General features: G+C 36.8%; 1 protein-coding gene across 2 annotated transcripts in view; it reads left to right on the forward strand.

The window, feature by feature from the left end:
• Positions 1-20,697, forward strand: part of EPHB1 (EPH receptor B1) — a 360,618-nt gene that overhangs the window by 311,938 nt on the left and 27,983 nt on the right. For both annotated transcript variants that reach the window (XM_070945401.1, XM_070945402.1), the window contains exons 10-13: positions 253-375; positions 9,698-9,945; positions 10,566-10,781; positions 18,505-18,654. In XM_070945401.1, coding sequence (XP_070801502.1) covers positions 253-375; positions 9,698-9,945; positions 10,566-10,781; positions 18,505-18,654 — 737 coding nt within the window. The remainder of the gene's footprint in view (positions 1-252; positions 376-9,697; positions 9,946-10,565; positions 10,782-18,504; positions 18,655-20,697) is intronic.

The following is a 20,697-nucleotide window of genomic DNA, read 5'->3' on the forward strand; positions in this document are numbered from 1 at the left end:
GATCCATTATAACTAATACGTCCTGGATTTCCAGGAAGACTGCAAAAGAAAAGATGTTGTAGGAGAAGTAGAGAATAAGAAAAGACTGGAACAGAAGGGATAATGAACTGTCCAACTCAGAAAGAGATCCTGGTTTTAAAAAAAAATCAGGGAAGGAAGAAGGGTTTAGGTTCAGGGTGCTATTCTACCCTCCTCCCAGAGATGAATATGATTCTTTTTCTCTCTTTCCTTTTATCCCACTAAAATGGGAAGGCTCCCCTGGAATGAAGATCTACATTGATCCTTTTACATATGAGGACCCCAATGAAGCTGTCCGTGAATTTGCCAAGGAAATTGATGTGTCTTTCGTGAAGATTGAAGAAGTCATTGGAGCAGGTGTGACTCATTTGCTAGTGGGCTGGTACTCAGTGCCACCCTGTTTTCTCCATTCCTTCTTTTTTGTCCTTTGTCCACATTGGATATTCTGGTTCATTCAGCTCAATTATCAGTGGACTGGAAGTCTAACTGTATCTTCTGTGATTGAAGAGGCTGTGCTTAATTAATTGACTCTTTTTAATACATTGTGGTGCTCCCAGGTTTAATTAACAATAAATAGGTTGTGCAATTGTTCCCTAGTTTATGGGAAATAAACTAGTCTATTCACTAGAGCAGCAATCACTACCTTTTAAAAAATTAAACAAAATTCATAGATGAAAAATTAAACAAACATAGCAATCTTCATTTTAAAAAGTGCTATTCGAAATCCATACTTTGCATAAAAGTAATTTGCATAAAATGTGTAAATTATAGGATTAATTAATTATACAATTTATAAACCACTTTTCATTTTTTTAACAAAAAGTCAAAGTGGTTCACATTTAAGATATAAAATTACAGAAAACAAATAATTATAGGACATCTGGCAAATAGGTAAGTAGGACGTCAAAATAATGTCTATGCTATCAAACAAAAATTTTAATATATTGTACACACAGCAGCAAAAATGGCATCTAATCTTTGTGAAATATTTACTAAGTATGTTAGATGGCACTAAAGACAAACTCTGCATCACTTAATATTGGAACTCTGTGATATAAATATTTTGAGTACAAGGATTAGTTAGACCTATATGAAAATGAATAGTTTCTTAAAATGATCCTGGTTTAGGCATTTTAGGGTCTTAAATGCAGGACCTTGAAAATGGCTAACCTTAGTCATCTTATTTCAGACCTTTTTATACTATTGTAAGGTAAGTTTATTTAATGTTAGGACTTGTTGACAGTGCATCCTTGGTGTTGCTATACCTGTATATTTATCAGAGTTCCTTATTTCACAAAAGAACACTAAGTTTATATGTGTTAATTATTCTTGACACAGCAGTAGATGTATTTGAATCAACAAATCTGCAGTCAACTTTCAGGGATGTTTTAACCTGATTGTTGTAGATAATCTCCTAAAAGCCTCTTTCAATTCTTTGATTCTATGACTCAGAAAATATGCAACTGTAGAAGGCAATATTTTCTTCTTTCTGGATGAACAAAGTTATTTGGTTTCACTGTCTACATAAAATAACTACAGTAGCTCTGGAATTACAATGAAGTAAAGCAACCTAAAGTCCATTTAATTAATAGTTTAAAAAGTATTGTCAGCTGCAAGCAAAATATTTTATATCTAGTTCAACTGAGGAGAAAATACATTTACTCCATGGATTTCAAATGGGTTATTAACTCAAACTAAATTGTCATATTTAGGATTTTTCACAGTGATGGTTTAAGTAATCCAGAATATATAACCTTGTTTAAAAGATTTGAAGCATTTGATGGTCAGCCTATAGTCTACTTAAGGCTGTATTCTTTCTTAGAATCCCCATACTATATTTTTATCTAATATTTAATACTGGTCTGGAAATGGTCCAGAATTTAATTTTTGCTAAGCCCTAATTACAGGCATGCATTTCTCGAATTAGCCTCAAAAAGGTTTACATTTGCTTGCGGACATTTGCTTCCCATTTTTCCATTCTAGCATATGTGAGCTTGCCTGTTACTTTTTGATCTGTTACATTTTTTCTCTCGTGTTCTTCAACTTGTAATGCTCAACTTCGTTAATCAGATAATTAAAAATGAATTACTTGCTTAGTCATGACCAATTGCTTTATTGTTTTGTTTGCCTTCAGCATTGCTTTATTCGTTGCTTCTTTTTCCATTAAAGGTACTTCCAGATGGAGATGTTTATAGACATCAAGTAGGCTGGACTGGCACGTTTAATATTTGTATTTTTAATCATTATGGTTTTTAGGGGACTTGCAGCTTCTAACCAGGTGGCAGTTACAGCACAGCATTCTACACTTCTGTGCTGGGAGTTATCCTTTTTAAAATATATATTTCCAAAGATTACTACTGTGCTAATCAGAGCAGTTTTTATCTGGAAGTATCCTTATTTCTCTCTCTCTCTCTCCCTCTCTCTCTCTCTCTCCCTCTCTCTCTCTCTCTCTCTCTCTCTCTCTCTCTCTCTCTCTCTCTCTCTTTCTCTCTCTCTCCCTTTCTCTCTGTACACCATACCCTTTATCATTGCACAACAGGTGTCACCTTCCTGTTTTCTAAGAAAGATGGAGGAAGATGAGAGAGCTCACAAGGAATTGAGAATAGGACTCAAAGAGCAAACCCATTAACTTCAATTGTATTTTTCTTCTATTTATGTCTGTTGTAAATTTTTATCTTCTTTGATTTCTTTAAGTTTCTACAATTTGTTGTTGTTTTTTCTTTAAAGAAAGTGTTCACTGATGTTGTTCACTTTATTGAGTCTGTCATGTTATCTGAATCCAAACCTGTTTTTTTTTAAAGTATCACAAATTCAATGAGTGCATTTTTATTTATTTAATAAAATCTGTTTTCCAGCATTAAAGAACTCCAATAGTTAGAATTATACAATGTTAATCTTTAAGACATTGGAATGATCTGCTTTAAATTCAATGGAATTTTCTGCTAAATCAGTATTTAGCACTGTGAGATAATAGACAGATAGATGCCTTCTAAATTAATCATCCTAAATTAATCAGTATTTTAACTGTTAGCAAATTAACTACATATTCAGTAATACTAAGAGAAAATTGAGAAAATATGAATAAAACACTAGTTTCAGAAGAGTAGCCATTTTAGATTTTGAAGCAAAAATAAAGTCTTGTAGCTTTTTCAATTAATAAATTTATTATTCCACATGTTTCTTTGTGTCACAATCAATTTTGTGAAAGGAGAGAATATTTAACTTCTTTGAGGCCTCTATTGCTGACCACAAGGTGACGCCTCTTTAGAAAAAGGATTAACAAAGAATTATTTCAGTGCAAAACAATGGAATTGGCATCATAAAAGTTAATTTCTATTTTTCAGGGATTAAACAAAAAGCTCCCAATTACTGCTGTTTAAGTCAGGTCTTTAACTTTAGGTTTATTCAATGGGTATACAATACTACATATAATTTTTACATTTGTTTGTGAACAAATATATACATTGAATTAATACAGAGTAGTCACCTTGTTAATTGAGTTCATCCTTCATAGCTGATTGCCATGGCTTTCAAATTGTAGGCTTGTAAAATGCTGCGAGAAAAGAAGCCACATACTGTATAGTGAAATCTAGACAACGTAACTGGCTACAAGAACATGGCTTTCTTCTCACTAGATGAGAGGAACCCAGTAGACTCAGGTCTTTCTTCTGAAAGTTGACCTTGAAATACATGGGTTATGCACCTGCACAAAGGCCATTTGGAGTCTTTGAAAGCTTTCCTTATTCTTGTCTGGAGTTCAGCCCTTCATATATACTGCATGCAGCTCATGCAAAACCATCTTTTTTTTTAATCTGCAGTGATACTATATTTTAGCTCACAATTATCCTAGAATTTTTTCTTTCTTTTCATTTTTCTTTTGATTCCATCCTACTCCTCTCGCCCCATGGCCTTAAGATATTTTTGGCCAAGACATTATTATCCCTCTTCTTAGAAAGCCTTTGGTCTCAGTCTTAGAGTCTTAAAGGTTCCATTTCATAAACACCAGCATTATAGAAGTGAATTTCCTTCTCAGCTGGGAACAGTTTTTGCCTATTCTGCCTTGGGGAAGATCAAATGGTAAATTCTTGTAAGCACTGCAAAGCAATTACTAAACAGGCTCACTGCGATTGTTTGTCCCATTTGCGAGCTGTTCTCCGGGAACAAGTATTTAGAATGTCAGACTCTGAAAGTACTCTATCTCCTTTATCTTTCTTCAAAGCTCCTACCATGTCTCAGAGGTTGTCTAGGAGCTCTTGTCTACTCTCAGTCATGTTCAAGCTCTCTGTCTCTGGCAGAAAATCCCCAGCCCTCTGCTGTGCTGCCATCGGCACTTGATAAACAACCTAAGCTTTCTAAAAGGGCTGCCTTATTTATTTCAAGTATGACACAAAAAGAGTATTGTCGTTTCCCCAATACCGATCCCAGCAGCTATAGGTCCTTTTTCACCCTGCTGTGCTACATTTCTAGTACTCCAGTTTCAGGAACCACTGATCTGAACCATCCAACCCCCTTGCTGCCCTTCAAAGCCAGTTTCAGAAGGAGTCATTTGTAACAAGCCTTCTCTGAGTCTTTGTTCTCCCAGCTTCTCAGATGGCTCAATCTAGATCTATCCCCACCTGTATCTCAAAGTTATCAAGATCAAAGTTAGTTACCTTGCAACTGTGCATCTTATGGTGAATGCCTGTCCTCAATTTTCATTGATCCCATAATGTCCCATTGGATTTATTATTTCCTAGAACTGGCCATTAGGTCCTGGTTCCAAACAGTTCTTGGAGTATTTTCCTTCATCTAAATATTATTGTTTTCCTATTATGTTTTTTTTTCCAAATCAACCCATGACTTGCAACTTTCTGTGGCATTACTTTCATTCTGTCAGAATTTTTCTGTTCTTCAGCACATATCGAGGGAAATGTGTGAGTTACCAATCATGCATTGCTACTTCCTCAAATATTGCTGCCTTCCTTACAATCAATGATTTGACCTGTACAGTTTGGTATTCCTTATCCTCAAATTAGTACAACTGTCATTAACCCTTGGTTAATGGTAGTCTCTGTAAGGTATCTCCAGATATGTTTACAATACCTCTTTGGTTCTATTGGCTTCTTCATCTGTTTCATTGCTCAATCCCCAGGCTGAGGACTTTGCTCTCCATATTATGAGCAGTTTTGTCCAATAGTGCAGGCTCCAGCAAGTTAAACAATCATCTTAGACCGAGTAGAACCCAATTGGTGGAGGATGTGATTGCTTCTTCAGTTTTTATAACAGTGATTCTTAAACTACAGATAATTATTCCCAAGGAGGTAATTTGGGTATATCCTGGGGATAAATAGGATAATTTATAATTGCTTGTTTATGTCAAATATCCAGTTTGGGACCACTGTTGCTGAGACATTTTATTTAACAAAAGAGTAACAGGGAGGAAGGGGACAGGAGGATTAATGAAATTATTTAAGCGTGGGGAAATGGGTAATTTGGTCAAACAAGTTAAGAGCTCCTGCTTTGTAGTTATATTTCTAGATTTGCTGAAGACCAATATTCATGAGCTAAACTGGTCACTGTATCATCAACTTTTATAGACCCATCTTGGCATTTGAAAATCATTTACAAGGTCTTCATGGCCATACTGTTCATAATTGACTCTAAAAGACAGAAACTACAGACAAGTTTAGTATTTTCAATTTCATTTGTAAGACTGGTTATCTATGATGCTGCTCACTCCAGACAGAATCTCTTGGTCATAGACTGCCTATAGAGAATATTTGCAGAAAATTCTTTCCACATGAGATGGAAAGGGGACTAAGAGTTGAATATTTTCTTCAGAAACTTTCATCATGTGGAAAACTCTATCACTGCATAAAAGATCTGTGTCTCCACTTTTCATATTCCAGAAGTTGTATCTGTATCTTTTGTTTGAATGGGGGCAAAAACATTTACAATGTGAGTAAAAATGCTAATAAATTAAAAATGATATAACATCATTTTTATTCCAAAAGTAGAAGTGAATATAAAGGAATAAAAAAAATGGTTTGGTGTAATTCCGTTTTTAACAAGTTCTGAAAACCAGTGCGTGGGGGCAACCTGATCTCCAAACAGACTATTTTAGAAAAGTAGTGCTTTCTGACTTGGGTTTTATCTCTTGCAAGTTTGAGACAACAGGCATTTCCCCCCTAGATTATCTGGTTGGTCAGGTCATTTCCAGTTGGATTAGATGGTCTTGTAGGTAGCCAGGTGCCATGCTATATAGGTCAAAACAAGCACTTTAAAATTTACTCAGAAAACAATTGGTAAATAGTGCAGACTCACAGAATAGTGTTATTTATTTCCAATATCTGGTACCAGGAAGTAAAGAGGCTGCTGCAGTCTAGACTAATTCTAGTTTCCATGTAGTTTTTAAAGACACCCCAGATAGAATGCATTCAAGTACAATTAAATATCTGCAGCTCTGATCCTACTTGAGCATAAATGCCCCTGATCAAATCTGACATCCTTTAACGGGTTATTCTGGAATATCTTTTCCAAGATGAGCTGCATTCCTGACCCTTTTGTTTCTATCTCTTCAAGCACCAGAATTCTTAAGTGGTGGATAGAATTAGTTCTTGCTCTGGTTCAGAAGCTGATGTATTCAGGGCAAACATGGTGGGAACAGTTGTTGGTTCTTCATCATTTGGATCTGGAAGAGCAGAGTCTGCTTGTTGTTTTGTCTCTCCCTGGTTCTCCATCCATCTGAGAATATCTGAGCACATAAGACCAGACTATAACAATTGAACAGGTTTGCTAGAAACAGAGTGAGTGAGTAAGCATGCCCTTCTGAGGTTATACACAACAACCTGACACAGTATGTCACCATTTTCAAGAAGGAAATTTTGAGGCCTATGCTCTATTTTCAACGTCTTATTTCTTCAACCTGCCTTGCTTCAGATTAATCTCAATATCATTCTTTCCCTCTTATAGCAAAACTATTGGTTCACATATACTGATTTTCAAAAAGTCTGTTTTTATATCTTTACTGTGTGCTATCACTATATTTTCCTTGGCTTTAGAGTTGATGGTTACATGTACAAATTTTGATGATATCAAATACAATACCTAGAGGTTTTTCACCCTAAGGGCATCACATCTATTGCATTGTATCTTCGTCTCCTTGGTACCATATCTTCTTTCTAGATGACTGGCACTTAGTTGGTCCATCATGTATCATGATTTTTGGGCACATTTCTCATGTGCTTCTCTTTTCACAGTAACTTGAGATTTGGGATCAACTATGAGAAGTTTGGCTTCATTTAGTCCATCCTTGCCATTTCTGGCAAGTTACAGTCACAGTATCTTTTTTTAACCTTATTCCTGAACAATGGTCATCATCATATATGTATCTATATGCAGGTGCAAGGCACATCTTTCTTCTTTTTACATCTGAGGTAACATACTAAAGATGTTTTCATATATTAGTGAGCTAGGGGGTTGGTACTGCATCCCCTTTGAGGAGTTCTTCCAAGGTAGAACTGCCAAGATAGAATAAAAAAATGCTGTGGTTTCTGCTACATAAACAAGGTGGTACAAAGTTCATCCCATTTTTATATCTCACTAAATAACCCAGTACTGTTTAGGCTTATTTTATAGATTTTCCTTACCATATCCTTCAATGTCTTCAATAATGGCACCACTTCTAATGTACTTGAAAAGCTCTTAACAATTTAGGAAGAAATTCAGAGTTGTATCTGCCTTGAAAGTAACCTATGTTGAACTATACAGCACAGTCAAATATCAACTTTATGTATTATGTATTATCTCATAACATTTACTTATCAAATTTCTACATTGCCCATGTCACCTAAGTGACTCTGGGCAACTTGCAAGGTTTTTTTTTTTTTAAAAAAAAAATCAATAAAATGGTTTATTATAATGTTTGTCATTAAATATTTTGATTTTAAAATTTCAATTCTATAGTAGTCATAGGAATGATGCCTGAATAATGTTTGCCTTCTACTTAAACTAAATAGCATCATTCCAAAGAGACTAGTATTTATTTTTTTTGTCCTTGCCAGACTAATTTAAAGATTAGGTATTTCTTCCCAGTCGGTATCCACACTTAATGCTATCCTTCTTCCAGAGGTATGGTAGGCACAGGGGTGAAATTCAGCAGGTTCTAACAGGTTCTGGAGAACCGGTAGTGGAAATTTTGAGTAGTTCGGAGAACCGATAAATACCACCTCTGGCTGGCCTCAGAGTGGGATGGGAATGGAGATTTTGTAATATCCTTCCCCCAGGAGAGGAGAGGGAATAGGGATTTTGCAGTATCCTTCCCCTGCCATGCCCACCAAGCCACGCCCACAGAATCGGTAGGGAAAAATTTTGGATTTCACCCCTGGGTAGGCAACTAGTGGGACACAGTCTTTACTTTCTTTCAATACTGTCTCCTAAAATACTACTTTTAGAGGCATGTCATTAGTTAGTTCTTTAGTAGATCATCATATGACTACCAGATGATTCTGATGCTAGAGCTAACTTATTAGGGTGTGTGAAACATAGATACCACAATGAATAGAAAATATAATTGATTCACCTCTAATAGAAATTATTTGAGTGGTTGCTAATTAATTCACACAATTGTCTTCCTACTCCACTTGATGTTTGATATTATCTCAGGAATTGAGATTCAGTCAGAGCCATGCTTGGCCATATCTTGTCATAGTTCAGGGAACTCACTCATTTTTCTTTAAGCACTTGAAGATTCCTAATGGACTCTGGGCAAGTGTATAACCTGTGTAGTTCATCTTTTCTTCGTACAAGTGATCACTGTGGATAATTCTCAGTCTCTTGTACTTTTTTTTTTTTACCAATACCACTCCCTGCTCACCTTTCCTAAAACAATGGCTTATGTGTACAATATAGCATTCCCTTGATTGTATTCCACGAATCACAAAGGACTGTACAACAGTGAATGTGTTTTTCTTTGCTGTTAAAATTCTTAGCTATTATAATTTGGTTATTTTTTTTCTTAGCTATTATAATTTGGTTATTTATGTGTGTATATATATATGTGTGTGTGTGTACAGTTAATATTTCGGGTTTCTTCCCGTGTAATTGTGAACATATCCCTAAAAGGGTAGAAGCGACGTTTCGACAGAATCTCATCTGCCATCATCAGGCTTATGTGAAGGGTCTTTTGCTGTATATATATATATATATACATATACATATACATATACATATACATATACATATACATATACATATACATATACATATACATATACATACTATACCACCTATATATATATGTCAATACAACAGCTTAGCAGTTTAGAACAGCAGTACTCATAGTTATGAAAGGGCTAACCAATAAGAGATACCTGCTTATTTCATAGCTATGGAGAAGAAATATTATGTGCCATTTCACAGTAAGAGAGCATTTTCCTCTTTTGCACAACCAGTGAAGATACTGAAACTCTTTTTACCTTACATGAAGTTTTAAAAACGCAATACTTTTAATAAAACACTGCATTTTCAAAGAAATATTTCTAATATCTTGGGAGAAAATAGCATTCCATACCCACACCTCATTCAGAATCATCTATCTATCATTCAGAATCAAATCTCTTATATAGTTCCTATTAACCTCTCCCTTTGAAATGCCAAATTGACCAGAATTGGTTTATAACTTATATCGATCCCATTACAGGAGAATTTGGTGAAGTTTATAAAGGGCGTCTGAAACTGCCTGGCAAGAGAGAAATTTATGTGGCTATTAAGACATTAAAGGCCGGCTATTCTGAAAAGCAACGACGGGATTTCCTAAGTGAAGCCAGCATCATGGGTCAGTTTGACCATCCAAATATTATTCGGCTGGAGGGGGTTGTCACTAAAAGTCGGCCAGTGATGATTATCACAGAATTTATGGAAAATGGAGCCCTGGATTCTTTTCTACGAGTAAGTACAATAGCGTTTTTAAGTGATAATGGACTGGAAATATCTAATGAGATCTGTTGTATTGTAGGGATGGTGGTGCAGATTAAGTCATCTCTTTAAATTAATAATTCTAAAATAATGTTTAGACCTCCCTCATTCTTCTCATAATGAAATCACATGTCTTGAAAGAGTCCACATTTTATTTCTTCTTAGCAAATTCAATTGTGAGAATTGAAATATATAACCTTCCTTCCAGTCCTTGGCTCTTCTGCTATTAGAATATAATTTTTCTTGGTTTTGGGCAATGGAATCTGCTGGGGGTTTTGCACATTCTCTTAGCTGGATTTTTTGTTTTTCAGCTTTTAAAGTTTCCTTTTCATTTTTCTCTCAACACTTTCCTTCTTTCACTAGCAATTTTCTCTAGTTCTCGTTTTTCTCTTTTTCTCTATTTCTTCTGAATTATCTCACTTCCTCTAATTTATGCCTATTCTATTAAATTCCCCTGAATCAGCCTCCCTCCATTTCCAACCATTTCTTTCCTTCTTTATCAATTTTGGAGAGACTTCTATTCCCAAGCTATTTTTTAGTTTTTGGACACATGAAATATGCTTATTTCTGTGCTTTATTTTTCACTGTTACAGCAAAATGATGGCCAGTTTACGGTCATTCAGTTGGTGGGAATGCTACGAGGGATTGCAGCTGGCATGAAGTACCTTGCAGAAATGAATTATGTCCACCGTGATCTTGCAGCCAGGAATATCCTGGTCAACAGCAACCTGGTCTGTAAAGTATCTGATTTTGGCCTCTCACGCTACCTGCAAGATGACACATCAGATCCAACTTATACCAGCTCTTTGGTAGGTAGTTTGCATGTAAGAATGCCTGTGGAGCCTGTGGAGATTAACAGGTGTTTTCATTAATTAGCTTCCAGCCTGTTATAATAATTTACATGCTACATTGGTTCTCTTGTTCTAATTATTTTTATTAAGTGGTCCAAATTGAATATATATTTTCATTTTTAATTTTTGGCTAATAGAAGGCCAAAATTCATTTGAACACATATTGAAGAGACTGTCCTGATCTTAAGTAGGTAAGATCCAAAAAAAAAGAAAGAAAGAGATTAGGTCTGCTCTAAGGATATGGGAATTAAACCATGAACAAACAGGTGATCATAGCAGATGGCAAATCCAAGGGAATAACAAAATAATACTTATCATTAGGACTTGTGATATGCTCAGCACAGCAGCGACCACAGAGCCATTCAACTAAAAAATGAAATTTGTGAAGACACTGGAAATCTGTTCTTCCTGAAACTTATGTTGTTTCTGAGATCTCATACAGTTTCCTCTGTAACATCTCAGATTGCCGACAGCTCATTAAATTTAGATTTACATATTGCAAAGTATAATGAATCTCAGTGATAAGATGGTATTGGTTATGACCATGATGTTATTACCATTTGTGTATACGAAGCGTCCATGGGATTCTTCCTCTTTAATAAAGGCAATAAATGGTCTGCTCAGGGCAAGTATGCCAAATGGAGTTCAAATTAAACTGCTAAAAACAAAGCAAACCAGGATTCCTGATTCTTCATTTAAAATATGGCTTAAGAAAGTTCTCTTATCTAAGAAAGTCACAACAAACTTCTAAATCACAACAATTTTAGCTATTACTATTGGAACATATTTGCGAGTGACTTAGGCTGTTTCTCCTTGCATGTTCCTAAGATCAGCTGCTGGTGTCTACAAACATGGCCAGTGTGGATGAACAACAGCTACTGGTTATTAGCAGGTTTATTCAGTCATCAAGATCGCTTATTCAGTTCTGTTTTGTAGATTTCAGAAAATACATTTGAAATGAAGCTAATGGATCATCTAATTTTGCATATTCTATACTTGAATCGTCCTATATTTAAACAGCCTGTCAAACTGTTCTCTTAAGACAGGGATACTCATGAACTACTACCGCTCATGAATAGCTGTACTGTTTCTGTTTTGTTATTTTCTTTCTTTCTTTCTTTCTTTCTTTCTTTCTTTCTTTCTTTCTTTCTTTCTTTCTTTCTTTCTTTCTTTCTTTCTTTCTTTCTCTCTCTCTCTCTCTCTCTCTCTCTCTCTCTCTCTCTCCCCCTCCCTCCCTCCCTCCCTTCAGTTAATAGTTCCACTTAACAGTTGCAGCTGGAATACAGCCGATACACACTGAATCAAGTCAATAAACAGAAACTGACAGGATTAGGGCAGGGAAACCCATCAATCACCCATCTAGGGATGGGATTAACCTCTTCCCTTCAGGAAGAAGGACAAGATTACAAACAAAATTATAAAGAGTATTAAGTAACACTTCTGTGATCAGCTGATACTCCTTGGAGTTTCCCAAGACCTTTTATAGCTGCTGCAGTGTTGGCTACTTCTTGTTTCTTCCTGGGGGGAAGATACAGGAGGGGACAATGATGCAGCTTAATCATACAGGCCATGAATTTAATGCATATGTGGTACAGCCAGCTGTGAAGCACCCAATTTAGAACATGGGGAACATAGAATAATAGAGTTGGAAGAGTTAATGGCTTTTGACAGCACGGCCAGGCTTTCAATTAGCCTGAGTAGCTGCTCTTAGTTTCCCTCTCAGCTGTTGCGTTTGCTTTGAGGTTGACTTTTTTTAAGAAGGGGAATGGCTGTTTTAGGTTTTCTGCATTGTTTTAGTGGTTCCTGGCATTGTCCTTTTGGGGTGTACTTCCCTTGCTCTTTTTGAAAGCCTCTAGTGATGGAGCACCCACAGCTTCTGAAGGCAAGCTATTCTATTGGTTGATTGGTCTCACCCTTAGGAAATTTCTCCTTAGTCCTAGGTTGCTTCTCTCTTTGGTTAGTTTCCATCCATTGTTTCTTGTTGTGCCTTTTGGTGCTTTGGAAAATAGATTGACTCCCTCATTTTTGTGAGGGAGCCCCTCAAATTTCCTGACAGAACAATTAATCAGTGGAACTTCCACTTGCCTCCAGAAGTTGTAAATGCTCCAACACTGGAAGTTTTTAAGAAGAGATTGGATAATCATTTATCTGAAATGGTATAGGGTTTTCTGCCTAAGCAGGGGATTGGACTAGAAGACCTCCAAGGTCCTTTCCAACTCTGTTATTCTATTCTATTCTAAATATTGGAACAGAACTATTTTATTGTACTATTTTATTGTGAGTTGGACTAAGGACAAATTTCCTAAGAGTTAGACCAATCAAGTTGGCCATGCCCACCCAGTCACATGACCCATTTCCCACAAAAAACACTGGGAGCCACAAAATCTGGGCAGGTGTGACTAGGAGAGGGGTCATGTTACTGGGAGTGATATTGAGTTGGCCACACCTGCTCACCCAGTCACATGACAACCAAGCCACACCCACCCAATCACATGACCACCAATCCACGCCCACCAATCCATGCCCACAGAACCAGTAGGGAAAAATTTTGAATTTCACCCCTGGCCTAAAGCCTCAGAGCTCATTTATTGTAGCTGCATCTCTGCCTGCCTCACTCAGCCAGTAGCTCATCCGGTTGCTCCAACTGTGAATGCTCCATTGAGCTGGAGCTTGCTGCTGCCTGATCAGAGCCTCCGATCACCTCCAACTCACTGCCACATCTTCCCTGGAGGTGCCAGGGACCGACTTGTTCTCCTCTAACTAGCATCTGGGGAGATGTCTCGAGAAGGCGCATCCAGAGAGACTATCTCATGAACACATCTTTGCCTCTATAGTCTTCTGCACAGCTACTAAAGCAGACCAATTCACAAAAAGGGAAGCACCTTGCTGTGTAAAGTTTGGAAGCAGCATTCATCCCTGGCATTTTCTAAATTGAAACTGAAGCCGACAACTAGTATGACTCAGTGGTGAAATCCAAATTTTTTTACTACTAGTTCTGTGGGTGTGGCTTGATGGGCGTGGCAGGGGAAAGATATTGCAAAATCTCCATTCCCACCCCACTCTGGGGCCAGCCAGAGGTGGCATTTGCCAGTTCTCTGCACTACCCAAAATTTCTGATACTGGTTCTCCAGAACCTGTCAGAACCCGCTGGATTTCACCCCTGGTATGACTAGTTTCTTGCAGAATAAATTCCAGTAACTAAAATAATAATTGAGAAAAAAAGGAGAAACCAAATGGCATAAACTATTATAAATGTTACAGGTCTCCCCCAAAATTCATGTTTAACTGGTAGAATTGGAGTGATGTTACTTTACACCAAGAATTTCAGCAGTGAACCAGAAATACATGGCTTAACTATAAATCCTGTTTCTTTCTAAACTGCATTTGCAGTCCATTTAAATAAATCAGTGTAGCTTAAATTGTCCACTGAACATAATACGACCTCTCCTACGTCTGGAGAAAAAGCAGATTTTTATCATCTGTATTTTTATAGTAAATTTATGCCTCAAATGGCCTTTCAAGCAGCTGGAAAGTGATGCAGTGCTTGCAATTACATCATTGCTTCCCATGGTAGATTCATAATTCTGCTCTTGGGGGATAAGTAACAGAATGGCCTTCAAGCAAATGTCTCTTTTTAAATGGAGCTCTTATTACAGTGGCCAAATCTGTTCTGTCATCCACTTTTAAAAAGGACATGAAAACCAAAATAACTAATTCTACCCCGGGTCAATGTTTTATTTTATTTGTTTTTCCTTCCTTTTATATTAAGCTTAATTGTGTCATGAATGTTTGATCTGAAAGCAAGGTCATTAAAAATGAAACCAACCACTGTTAACTATTACTTATCTCTCCTTAGCGGTCAACCTGTCCAGGTGATATGATACTCACCTATTAACCATGATGGCACAAATAAAGTGTGAAAATATAGAATTACGTTCCCTGTTGGGATAGTAAACAGATCAGCCCAAAAGCAAATGTTTCTGCTCATATCTTAGAATAGTGCTCCTTAGTTAATACTAACAAAAGAGTAACTGCACATCTTTCCCAACTTGGTTCTAACTATAATGCAAACCTCACCTGACTATATCTTTTTTTTCCCTGACTTGTCTCTCTGACATAATCTTCATTTTATTTCCAGCTCATGAATGACTTTTAGGTTACTTTTAGCTGTCAAAGCTTATTCTGATACTATATCACAACAGCCTTATGGTGTGTAACATATGTTAGACTTTACCACCAGTTAGTTTGGAAGGAAGTTAAATGACTGCAGTAAGTGAGAACAGAGACAATAGAGACAGGATAGGGATCAATAATGGGAACAGCAAATTTCATCTTTTTTTTTTTTTGCTGGCTGCAGAATGGATGGACAGCACTTCAGTGAAACAATGGAAAGGGCTGTGAATCTAATTTCCACACTCCTCTTACAAGTAATCTTCTGACAAGATTGACATAACTCTCTCCCAGGCAGTGTCTGCAGGCAATTCTTTATACATTCTCCCCATTTTCAGCAACCTAGCTCCGGACAGAATGGGCAAAAAATCAACAGAGCTAGGCTTGGTAACAAACTTTGATTAGATGAAAATTTTCTTTTGATCAGAGAAAAAAAAATCCCATCCAGCTCTTGTACTATTCACTTTTGCCATCATCTATGTAATCAATTCTGCCTGTTAACCATCACCCCACTCCGTCACCCACTTTTCTTTTGTAAAAGGAGATAAAGTTGCATGCAATTGTTTAGGCATCTCTGGTCAAATTACATGTTGCAATGAATTCCTCAGTGAAAAGAAGTTCAGGTAATTGCCAATATTAAAATCTTTCTGCAAATTTGAATTCAGACGTTCTATTTATTGTTTGCAGGTTCAAAATAAGAACACAGCAATTGAAGTGGATATAAATGTGTGAACCTTTCAGTCATTACTTTGTAATATTTCCTTTGGAAGAAATAAGGTTTCCAAGGTTATTAGTAACCTTATTTCTATTTCCAAGAAATAAGGTTACTAAGAGTCTTTTTATCCTTGCATTGTACTCTTCCATCTAGAAGTCTTCTAGATTAAAAGTAGCCTATGACATCCTTGTTTCTTCCAACAGATTTTTAGCAATGTTCATATCTAGGAACAATGAAGGTCATTGAAAAACTTTTCTCTTTTTTTCCTGGGAGAACTTCATAGTTGATTGGGAACATGTTTCAGACTGCTGTCTTTCTAAAATATCCATTTTCTTTTCAGTTTCACCCCCCCCCCAAGAAATTCAGTGAAACACACAATTTGACCACAGATGTCTACACTTTTGCATACAATTGTTTATGTGGCAGCAGATGCAGAAGAAAGAGATGAAAATTCTGCTCCTCTTTCTCTGATGCTCTGATATAATAACTATTTGGTGGGATAGCAATGGGGATTGAACCCCCCCTAATTTGTGTCAGTAGATACTTTTTTCCAAAATAGAAGCAGATAATTCATTGATCAATACAAAGAAAATTAGTTCACTCCTGATTTCAGGAGTGAACTAATTCATACCAATTTCCTACTCAAACCACTAAAATACTTGATAATAATTCCCCCGTTTACTTCTGTTGCACAGCCCTGCTTCTACTATGGAACAACTACTCCTTTTGCCTGCTCAAATAACTGCTTAAGTACAACAGAGTGGCTAGTTTTATCATCTAGATTAGTGTTTCTCAGTTTCATCAGCTTTTGAAATGTATGGATTTCAACCCATGCTGGCCAAGGAATTCTGGAAGTTGAAATCAACATATCTTAAAGTTTCTGAAATAGAGGAATATTGATCTACTTATTTGGGTTACATGTTCAGTAATGTTCAGGTAAAAGTGATGACTCCCAGGCTTTGAATTAACTGAGTTTACTGATTCAAGCAGATGGCAACCCAAAGCCTTTTCTTCTGTCTGGAGCTATTTCTAATCATAATTCATTAATACTTAGGGAGATCCAGTGCAATGTACAAAAGCATAAAACTATTTTCTGCATTAGGAAAAAATTGTTCAAAGTTGTCTTTCTTGACACTTCATTCAGGCCATAGGTTGGTCCTTCTTTCTAATACTGATCAGATGTGCTTATTCAGTGATTGGTGTTTAGAAATGTATTTTGAAGTATAATGAAAGGGTACCTAATACCATATTAGCTACTACATATCACTGGCAGTATATAATTTTAAACCGAAAAACTTAAACACTGGTATGCTCAGCAAATTGTGATGAGCTGTCATATATATGCCAAAGGCAACCCCAGTTCCTTGCCCTTCCTTTGGTATCTTTCTTAGGGAAAGTGCCAGAAGCAAAAAAAATATTCGTGTTTCACAATACAAACAGCCAAGGGTGAGGAAGTGTCACTCAGGATAAAACCCTGAAGACCACTGCTGCTACTTGATATGCAAAGAGGTGCAAGGAAACAGCTGTTGCTGTCAGCCTTTGACGTCTGCTGTTGGGCCTAGAAGTGGGAGCACACCTACATATTCTCTGTAGGAAACATGCTGTCCTTTTCAAAACACTTGCTTGTCCATTGGCATTCATGAGCATGAGAATTCGTTAGCTACTGTTTATGCTGAACACCACAGCTGGAATAAATGTCACAATGCTAATTTCTTTTCTCATGCAGAAAGTACTAGTGTCTCTGCCACGAAACAAATGAAGCATATTAGCTACAGCCATGAACCAAGCTCTATTTTCGGGTTTGCATTAATACAATAATTTGAACTAGTTGTTTTATCTCCATCTATAAAAACCTGGAAATTACGATTCACAGAAACCATTTACTATTTGTACATGGCAATAGTTTATAGAATTATTTCTGGGTATATATCAAACTATTGTTAAAAACAATTGCAGTCAATGTCCAATCTTCATAGGCCTGCTAACTTCCTCTGAGATTCTCACTGGATTTAGAACCAATTACTTATTTCCAGGTCAACTTCCCTCATAGGAGTGTGGAGAGAAAAATGGAGGAGGGAATAATTATGCTGCCTTGAATGTATAAGGGAAAGACAGGATATATATCTGATGAATAACAATCATACTTGAATTGCTTCTGGAAAACATTTTCCTGCTCTCCACAGAACAGATTATGTGTAACTCAGTCGTCTTTAGAAAATAATTGGTATTACATATTGCATTAAACCATCTGTTTCTTAAGCATGATTTATTTACTAAATCACAATTGACTTGGATTAATATGCTAAGATACAAACTATGAAATCATTAGATCATGGCCTAGTATTGGTTTTGCAGCATAACCCTTCTCTTTTTAAATGCAATTTCTTAGCAACTAAAGGTTTCAGTAGGTGGAAAGTAGGACACCAGGTATATTCTTCACCATAAAGAAATAATTTGAAAGGTTGGAATCATGTGTCCAACACTAAAAATCTGCCATTGGTATTAATATGGTTGTATTGATAAAATAATCCTCTAACAGAATCAAGTGTAATTTGTGAATGTTAATGTGAACATTTGAAAAATGTTGCCTTCATATGCAAGAGAAAGAAGGAAAAATGTGCCCTATCTGTGGAACACATCATTAAATTGAATTCCTTTCCTTCTAAGACTATGCTGCTATTGGAAATTGCAATAGATTTAGACAAATACCTACCTATTAAATAAGTTAAACCTTATACAGGGAACCTTTGGTATATTACACTGCTTACAGTTAACTTTATAATTACTGTCTTTCAGGGTGGGAAAATTCCAGTGAGGTGGACAGCACCAGAAGCTATTGCCTACCGTAAATTCACCTCCGCCAGTGATGTATGGAGTTATGGTATTGTTATGTGGGAAGTAATGTCATTTGGAGAAAGACCCTATTGGGACATGTCCAATCAAGATGTACGTTTATGAAGCGTTCTGAACAACATAGTAAAGCTTGATTTCTCTAGCAATGGAAAAAAAGCACTTGTTAAATACTAGTATGCTGAAGACTGAAATAATACACCTGTATAACTAGGAGGAAATTTACAGCAGATCCTTGTATAATACCTTCCCATCACCACCCAGCATGTTAGATGTATGTCTGTCTTTCATGTTTTTCATGTCCAAACATATCCATATTAAGTAGGATATTTGCCTGTTAGGGGTCTTCAGTGGCTTCAGGCAGGCATTTTTCTGAATACAAAAGTTATTTTTAGTTATATGTAATAGCTCTGGAGAATGAGGGAAGTATTTTTCCCCAACTAAAACTCTAACTTCTCTGACACTTCTTTTCTTTCTACCATGCTCTGTGATGTGGCCTCCATATTGCTCACCAGTGATGAATGAGACAGGTTTAAGTCCTCCTTAGCTGTGGTATGTGAAAGCATCCCTCCCCGCTTTATTTTGATACCATCCAAGTGCACCCTCAAGAGTGTGAACTGTCTTAGGCTTTCCCACCCATATGGAATAACCACAAGAGCCATAGTGGCACAGGGGTTAGAATGCAATATTGCAGGCTAATTCTGCCGACTGCCAGCAGTTCGATTCTCACTGGCTCAAGGTTCACTCAGCCTTCCATCCTTCCAAGATTGGTAAAATGGGGACCCAGATTTTTGGGACAATATGCTGACTCTGTAAACTGCTTAGCAAGGTCTGTAAAGCACTGTGAAGCAGTATATAAGTCTAAGTGCTATTGCTGTTGTGTAATCAGCAAGTTTATTCTGTTTAGGACTGACCAGCCCAGTTTCACCTTAATGGCTATGAAGTGGGAGGGGGAGGTAGTCCCATTTCCACTTGCAAAGAAGACTGGAGTTAAGATTAATGTTCATTAACAATTTAGCAACCAATCATTCATTATATTATATGGTAACATTTTTACACATATTGTGCACATGTAGTTTTAAAAAGAATCCCATCTGTACTACTTAAACCACACTTTTCTCTCTCTGAGCATAGTGAGATGTCTGCTTTATGTACTAGTCCCTTTCAGACATAACTCGTTGGCTCCGGCCCCAGTGCATGCTGAGCTATAGAGAGACACTTGGCAATACTAACTGGGAGATACAAAATCCTCAGCTGCTGCTGCTGCTGCTTCTTTCCCCTTCAACGTCTACTATAAGAAAGAGCATCAGAGATGAAAGAAACGGAGAAGTGGAGAAGAACTGGAAAGACCAGCCAGCCAGTGTGTGATAATTGGACACTAAGAGCCTGGCAGGCTTTTGAAATATTTCAGAGACTTTATGAGCGAGGCGTTGAGCCTTGATGAAGTTCTGCACTACAGCATGATAGGCGAGTGTAGCGGCTGCTAACAGGGAAGGGACTGCCTTTATCTTGAAGCAACAGAAGTCAAATTAACCTCTGAATACCCTTTTTTTTCACCAGAGCCAGCACTGTTTTGTTGCTCCTTGTGTGCAGAGGGCAAGCTATTTCCTTTATTCCTGATTGCATGCTATTAGTGTGCTGAAATGATTCAACTTTAAAAGGGCTCCATTTTTTAAAGTAAAGAAGGTAGAAGTGCAAAGGGTAGGACCGCTGAATTGGAATTCCAGTTGGTTTAATCTAGTTTTGAATTCATAATATTGAAAATATTCCATAGTACGTATTTCAGTCCAGATAAACAAACAATAGAAATCCTTACCAAAGCTTTTTTACAACTTGTGGTTAGGAGAAAGCTGTAGGAGCATCTTGAGGTATATGCCAATTTACACCACTAATGTTGTTACTTTTGCATTGTGATTGGATTCTCCATTGGTGCCAGTGAAAATTTTCCTGTTAGAACAAATAAGTGTTATAAGTGGAGCTGATTAAGATCAGGATCCTGGCAATCACAGAGGATTTAAGTTTTCTGTGTCACAGTCAAAAGTTAGATGATTCATCCCACATGAGGGTTGCTACTAGCATAATCAACAATATGATTAATGTTCCAGCTCACTGCCATTATTGTATAAGCCAAAAAACATC

This window comes from Pituophis catenifer, unplaced genomic scaffold (genome assembly GCF_029215685.1).
Source record: "Pituophis catenifer annectens isolate HBS135680 unplaced genomic scaffold, rPitCat1.0.hap2 SCAF_6, whole genome shotgun sequence".
Taxonomy (NCBI): domain Eukaryota; kingdom Metazoa; phylum Chordata; class Lepidosauria; order Squamata; family Colubridae; genus Pituophis; species Pituophis catenifer.